Source organism: Zonotrichia leucophrys, chromosome 6 (assembly GCF_028769735.1).
Source record: "Zonotrichia leucophrys gambelii isolate GWCS_2022_RI chromosome 6, RI_Zleu_2.0, whole genome shotgun sequence".
NCBI lineage: Eukaryota > Metazoa > Chordata > Aves > Passeriformes > Passerellidae > Zonotrichia > Zonotrichia leucophrys.
Window position 1 is genome coordinate 4,147,501 of NC_088176.1, and position 6,945 is coordinate 4,154,445.

The window sequence follows — 6,945 nt, forward strand, 5'->3', positions numbered from 1 at the left end:
AAATTTGAAAGTATTCGGCTAAAAAATAAAAAGAATTTATCAATAATAATTAGGATAAAAAATACCAACCTCCCAACGTGGGTCGCCGGGAGCGTGCGGCTGCTGGAGGGGCCGGACCGCTCCTGCCGCAGCCTCCGCAAGGCAAAACTCTTCTGAATCCCCAAATCTGGTGGCCGGGAAGTTTATATCTTTTCCCCCGCTGTTTGCTATACACAGCAACCCCCTATTTACTACCAAATAAAAGAAATACATGTGTGTTTCGACCACAAACAGGCGAGCTAGTTCTGTTCAGCCCTGCTCAAAACAGTGGCCGAGAAGAACCGCGTTATCTCTCCAATTGCAAACAAAGGCAGAGATTTGCCGAGCGCGACTGCAGCAGTAAACACGAGTGGCCACGGAGTTGCCAACAGCCGAGAAGATCGAAGCAACTTTCTTTGAATCGCCCCCACCTCCCCGACAGAGAGTTTTTGTTTCTGTAAAGATGATTTTCCTTCCACCACTCAAAGCGATTGCTTACACTCCATCCCAGAGTGATGCGGGATCTCCAGAAAGTTTAAGCAGGGCCAGAGGTGCGGGAGGAGGGGGTGGGGGTTCCCTTGGCAGCCTGTCCCGCTCCTGTCCCGCTCCTGTCCCGCTCCAGGCCGGCGCTCCCCGCCCGAAGCCCAGTGGGGAGAGCCGGGGCTGGCGGAGCCCTCGCTGCTTCTCCTCGCAGGGAGAAACGGAACCTTCCGCTTCGCGTTTCGCTGGATCCTTGAGGGATAGGACGGAGTTTGGGGACACCTCCTGAAGGCTTGAGAAAAGCCTGAGCGCCGGGCTGGGCTCGCTGCGGACGCGGGCGAAAGGAGCATCCCGCTATCCCGCTCCGAGCCATCCCTCCCGGCCGGGCTGTGGGGAGCTCCGGTTGAAGGGCTCGGGGTTCGGGGGGCAGCGAACCGGGCTCACCGAGCCTCGGCCCCCGCCAGCCTCACCGCCAGCTCTCACAGCATCCGCCTGCTGTCGATCCCGCCGTGTGCAAGCGGGAAGCAGAAAAGCTGGGATCTGCTTAGAATGCTTAGTTTATTTTTTTTTTTCCCTCTCCTTAATAATAAATTTAAAAAATCCTGCTGAGCCCCATCAACCCCACCAAGACCACGATTCCCCCGGGAAATGCCCGTGACAGTTCCGGGACGGGCACGGGGGCCGCCCGCTGCCCGCACCCGCGCAAAGGCCGCGCTGCGGAACCGGGGCCGCGCTGCTTCCATCGGCTCCTTCCTGTGCTGGGAAAGGGCCAGGAGGGTCGGGAATCGTTTTCTGAGCGCTGACCAGAAATAAATGAGCTTTTTTTCCTTGCCGTTTGATAACATCGTGCTGCCGCGCTGTAAAATGGAAAGACGTATTTACTATGACAACAATATTTTTAATGGGCTGCAAGCGACTTGTCCCAAAGTTGGTACTGCAAACAGCAAAGGCATCGCTCTGTTTGTAGGCGACACAGCCAGCACCGAGTTTTGACCCCGAAACTCTGTTTATTTTTCATTTACGACCCATTGCCAGGGTTTTTATCCCAAACGAAAAGAAACCGCGGGATTATCTTTTCGCAACGCTGAGTTTTATTTTGATTTCTTTGGCCCCAAATCCTGCCCTCGGCGCTATCAACACGTCGATTCGGGCCAATCTGCGGCAAGCGGAGAGCGATCCTATCTCCAAATAAACGCTGCCGGGGCTTGGAACACGCGTGACGGCCGCGGCCGTGGGCACAGGGCTGGGGCACGGTGGGGCAGGAGGAGGCACCGGGGGGCGCAGGGGAAGGGGCGCCGGGAGTTCAGGGGAAGCCCTCGGGGGGAGGCGGCGCTCCCGTGGGCAGGGACCCCCCCGCTGCCCCCTCCCAGCCCTGCGAGCCTCGCTAGGGGCGAGCCGGGCACCGTGAGCCCCGGGGCTGCACCAAGGCAGGCTTCCCATCCCCATCCTTCTGCCCATCCCGTTCCCGCTGCCCATCCCTTCCCTCTGCCCATCCCGTTCCCGCTGCCCATCCCCGTCCCTCTGCCCATCCCGTTCCCTCTGCCCATCCCTTCCCTCTGCCCATCCCTTCCCTCTGCATCCCCGCTCCAAACAGAAAACCCCAGCAGGATCGGCTCCGTGCCCACCCGCAGCCCCGCAGCTCGCACACAACCTTTGACTTATTTTGTTATTCCCACTTTTTTTTTTCCCCCCATGTTGTTGTTTATTTATCTACTTTTTTAATTATTATTTTCTTTTCCGCCAGAAAACACACTTTAAAAATGATAAGGAACGGGTTTTATTGATTTTTTTTTTTTTTTGCACCACAACATTAAGTTTATAACAATATAGGCTGTTTTAAAAATAGGACCGATCCCTAACAGAAAGCGAGAGGGCAGGGGGTACAACCGAAATTGGAAAACAAAATTTAAAATCGAACAAAGAAAAGAAACCAACTAACCCAAACCCTTGGGAAGACAGCAAACAATTGTCAGACAACAGGTGAGCAGACACTAAGACAGAGAGAGACTAGAGGTGTCCACTCCTCACTTGATTTCTGCCTATTAAAATCCACTTACTCAATGGACTTTAGAAGAAAACTGTACATCATATCAAATAAATTAAAATTCCCCTAAAGTTGATTGTCCTTCACTTAAAGCGCCCAGCTCACCGAATCTCCCTTATTTATTCGCATAAGCCGGGCCGATGCTAATTCCCATGCCCTGCTCCTCTCTTCTCACTTTCCTTCGCTTTTAAATCTTTTTTATTTCATTTTGCACAACATGAAGAAACGCAATTTTACAATGCTAAAAACCCTTTCCTCACCATTCAAATAAAAGCAGTGCTTTAAGAATCATCGTACAATATTGCACAGTTCAAAAGTACAATAATATTAATAATAATAATAATAATTAGTATTACAAAAGAAAGCAAAAGGGCACAGATTTTTTTTTTCCCCCCCAGATACCGAAATAACTTTACAAGGAAAAAAAACCTGAAACAACCCGACAACTAGGAAAACAAGAATTATAAACAAGAATTAAAAATGTCTAAGTAAACGATAATAAATAAGGGTCACTCAAAGCGTGCGAGTGTATTTAACCGTTCACTTTGAGGCTGTATTTCTTGCTCGTGAAAGTCTCATGGCGGAAACCGAAAAGTACAAAACGTGGGCAAGCAAAGAGGCAAAGCTCTGCTTAAATGAAAAGCCGTGGTCGATGAAGTTTGAGTCATGACAGGATCAGGAGCCTGAACAATTACTTGGAGGCAGAAGGAGAGATCCGAAAGGAACAGAAATTCAGCTTCCCGTTAGCGTTTGGCAAATCTCGAGGAGTGGCCTGGGACCATTCGTTTTATTTTATTACTATCCTTTTTTTCCCCATTTTTTTCCTTTTTTCTTTTTTTTTTTTTCCTTTTCTTTCTTTTTTTTCCTTTTATACAAAAATAAAACTAAAGCCACAGAGAGAGAGAGAGAGAGACCATCGCGGTTTTCATCCACGTTTACAAAAGGTGTGACAACTCCAGGGTTCTCTACAAGTCCCCACTTTCATTCTCCTCATTTTCGTTTCCCTCCCCCCCACATTTTTAATCTCTTTTTTTAAATTTTTTTTTTGTTTTCCTCCTAAATTTCCGCGACTTTCCTCCTAGCCCCACCCGCCGAGGGGTCCCCCCAGCCCCGCACTCGTGTCCCCCGGCCGGGTGCCCCGCACGGGGGGCTGCAGTACTTACAGGCGGCCGGGTGCCTTGCGCGCCTCTCCGCGCCCCTCCCGGGCTCACACGGGCCGCAGCAGCGGCACGGAGGTGACCACGGGGTGCGAGTAATAGACGGGGTGAGGGAAGGTGAGCAGGGGCTGCGTGCCGGGGGCTCCGCCGCCCCCCGCGCCCCCCTCCGCGCCCGAGTTCTCGTGGTAGAGGATGGGGACGCGCACGATGCGCTGCGCGGCCGCGTGGCTCAGGTTGGCCGCCTCCAGCTCGGCCGCCAGCTGCCGCTTCCACTTGTTGCGGCGGTTCTGGAACCAAATCTTCACCTGGGTCTCTGTCAGGTGCAGCGAGGCGGCCAGGCCGGCGCGCTCCGAGCTGCTCAGGTAGCGCTTCATGTCGAAGGTGGACTCCAGCTGGAAGACCTGCGAGCGGCTGAACACCGTGCGCGTCTTCTTCTTGCGGCACGGCTTCTTCTCGGGGCTCTCCTCCCGCTTCTTCCAGTCCTCCGCGCCTCCCTCCTTCTTGGCCTCCTCCGAGTCGCTCTCCTCCAGGACGATCTCGTCGGGGCTTTTGGAGTCCAGCTCCTTCTGCTCCCCCTCCGCCTTCAGCAGCGGCTCCGGGGAGTCCCGGTCGGTGCCCGAGGCGGGGGACGAGTCCCTCAGCAGCGATTTCTCTGCGGCTGGATGGGGAAGGACGAAGCGGGGCGTGAAGAGCGGGGACACGAGGGACACAAAGAGACACCTTCACCCCCCAGGCCCCGCGTCCCGTTCGGGGGGAACGGGACGAGCCGGCCGGATCCCCGCGCCACCCCCAGCCCCGCCGCCCCCGGGCCCCGCCGCCCCGCCGGGGAGGGACGGAGGGAAGGAAGGAGCGATGGAAGTTGTGGGGACGGTACCTTCCGTGCGGGGCAGGTGCGCTCCGGCCGGCGTCAGGGCGTAGGGGTACCACCAGGTCTGGGCGCGCTCCAGGCAGTGCGCGCTCAGGGCGAAGCGCGGCGCCGGGATCTCGAAGCGGGGAAAGGCGAGGTCGCCCACCTGCGAGAGGGCGAAGCCGGCGCCGTCCACCGCCGCCTTGCCCGAGGGGGCGAACAGCGCCCGCGGCTGCTTGGGGGGCGCCTTGGGGGGGCCGCCGTTGAGCAGGTTCTTGATGTAGAAGGACTCCTTGGGGGGAGGCGGAGGGGCGCTGGACGGCTCCTGCCCGGTCTCCGGCATCCTCCGCTGCCCGCCCGGCTCCTGCCCGCCGCTGGCCCCGCAGCCCGCGCCCGGCGCGCAGGTGGCGGCTCCCGGCGGCGCGGGGGACAGGCGCGGCGGGGCGGCGTGGGAGCGCGGCGGCGGGGCCGGCCGGGGGCCCCTCGCATGGGGGGGCGGCAGCGCGGGGGGCCGGGGGGACCCGCGCAGCCCGCGGCACCGGGGCGCTGCTGCGGGCAGGCGGAGAGCCGGGGTCGTCGCTGCCGCCGCCGCCGCCGCCGCCTCCCGCCGCCGCTGCTGCTGCGTCAACCTGACGCCGGATGCTAATGATGAAATCAAAATGTCATCCCCGTTCCGCGCGGGGAGCACGCGGCGATTGGGCACGCACAAAGGCGAATGGGATCAGGCGGGAGGCGGCGGGAGGAGAGCGCTCCGCGCAGCCCCTGCTCGCCGCGGCCCCGGCCCCCCCGCCCGACGCGCCGCCGTGCCCGGAGGCGGCGACCGCCCGCCCGCCCGTCCGTGGCGTTTGCGGAGTCCAATTAGGCAGCGAGCGGGGCCGGGCCGGCGGCACAAAGGGAGCGGCGCGGCGGGAGCGGCGGCGGGCGAATGGCACGGGCCGCGCCGCTCCTGCCTCAAAACCGCCCCCGCCCCGCCGCGCCGCCCCCCGCGCCCCCGCCCCGCGCCGCCGGCAACAAAAGCCGCCCGCGGCCAGGGGGGGGGAGCGGGCCGGGCCGGGCCCCGCCGGGATACCGGGCACCGGGCAGGCTCCGGCTGCAATGCGCTCCGCTCCGTTCCGCTCCGTTCCGCCGCGGGGCAGAAACGACTGAGCGAGCGGCTGCGGGGCGGGGGCGCCGGGACAGCTCTGCCCCGACGGTGCCGGTGCCCCCCGCGCCACGGGCAGCCCTGCCGCCTCCCCGGGGCCGCCGGGACACGTCGAGCCCGCGGCGGAGCGGCGACAACGGGCACGGCCCGGGCCCGCCGCTGGTGGGATCAGGGCACGAGGCGGCGGGATTCGTTCCTGCCCCAATCCCGGGATTCGTTCCTGCCCTGCTCCTGGGCTTCGAGTTCCGGGCGCTCCTGGGGTTCGGTTATGGGGCGCTCCCGGGATCGATCCCTACCGCTTTCGGGATACGAACACGGTGCTTCTGGGATCCATCCCTGCCGCTCTGCGTGTTCGGGCACGGGGCGATCCCGGGATCCATCCCTGCCCCGTTCCCGGGATCCGTCCCTGCCCCGTTCCCATCCCCATTCCTGCCCCCAGTTCCATTCCTGCCCTGTTCCCAGATTCGTCCCCGCTCTTCCCGGTTCCATCTCTGTCCCGCTCGCTGATCCATCTCCACTGTTCCCGGCTCCATCCCTGCCCCGTTCCCGGCTCCAACCCTGCCCCGTTCCCGGCTCCATTTCTGCCCCGTTCCCAGTTCCATCCCCGCTGTTCCTGGGATCCATCCCTGCCCCATTCCCGGTTCTATGCCTGCCCCGTTCCCGGCTCCATCCCTGCCCCGGTCCCGGTTCCGTCCCCGCTGCTGCCGGGGTCCGGGCGCAGGGCGCCCCCTGGCGGGCCCGGAGCGCTCCCCGCACCTCCCGGGACACCGGGAACCGTGACGGGAGCCCCGGTAGGGCCGGAATACCGCGTACTGCCCGCCCGTTACCGGGGAGGGAAGGGAAGGAAAGGAAGGAAGGAAGGAAGGGGGGAAGGGGAGGGAAGGGAAGGGAGGAAGGAAGGAGGGAAGGAAGGGAAGGAGGGAAGGGAAGGGAAGGGAAGGGAAGGAAGGGAAGGAAGGAAGGAAGGAAGGAAGGAAGAAGGGAAGGAAGGAAAGGAAGGAAAGGAAGGAAGGAAAGGAAGGAAGGAAGGAAGGAAGGAAGGAAGGAAGGAAGGAAGGAAGGAAGGAAGGAAGGAAGGAAGGAAGGAAGGAAGGAAGGAAGGAAGGAAGGAAGGAAGGAAGGAAGGAAGGAAGGAAGGAAGGAAGGAAGGAAGGAAGGAAGGAAGGAAGGAAGGAAGGAAGGAAGGAAGGAAGGATCAGTTTTGGCATCCTTCTAAACGTTTGGAATACCTTTGAGCATGCACTGCACAATTCTGCCC

At 60.3% G+C, this 6,945-nt stretch overlaps 2 protein-coding genes across 2 annotated transcripts in view; both read right to left on the minus strand.

Annotated features, from left to right (window-relative positions):
- The window catches only part of HMX2 (H6 family homeobox 2), a 6,406-nt gene extending 6,258 nt beyond the window's left edge, over positions 1-148 (minus strand). The window contains exon 1 of the mRNA XM_064716817.1: positions 70-148. The gene's annotated coding sequence lies outside the window, so the exon portion shown is untranslated. The remainder of the gene's footprint in view (positions 1-69) is intronic.
- A 2,109-nt stretch (positions 149-2,257) lies between these two features.
- HMX3 (H6 family homeobox 3) lies at positions 2,258-4,986 on the minus strand. The gene is made up of 2 exons (XM_064716590.1): positions 4,574-4,986; positions 2,258-4,357 (listed from the first exon to the last, which is right to left on the minus strand). The coding sequence occupies exons 1-2, from the start codon at positions 4,887-4,889 to the stop codon at positions 3,750-3,752; spliced, it is 924 nt and encodes a 307-aa protein (XP_064572660.1). The 5' UTR covers positions 4,890-4,986; the 3' UTR covers positions 2,258-3,749.
- Between the last annotated feature and the right edge of the window lie 1,959 nt (positions 4,987-6,945).

Excerpts from the sequence above, each read along its gene's own strand:
- HMX3 (XM_064716590.1), bottom strand. The coding sequence starts at position 4,889 with ATGCCGGAGACCGGGCAGGAGCCGTCCAGCGCCCCTCCGCCTCCCCCC. Across the intron at positions 4,358-4,573 it reads GCACCTGCCCCGCACGGAAG|CCGCAGAGAAATCGCTGCTG; the intron begins GTACCGTCCCCA and ends TTCCCCATCCAG.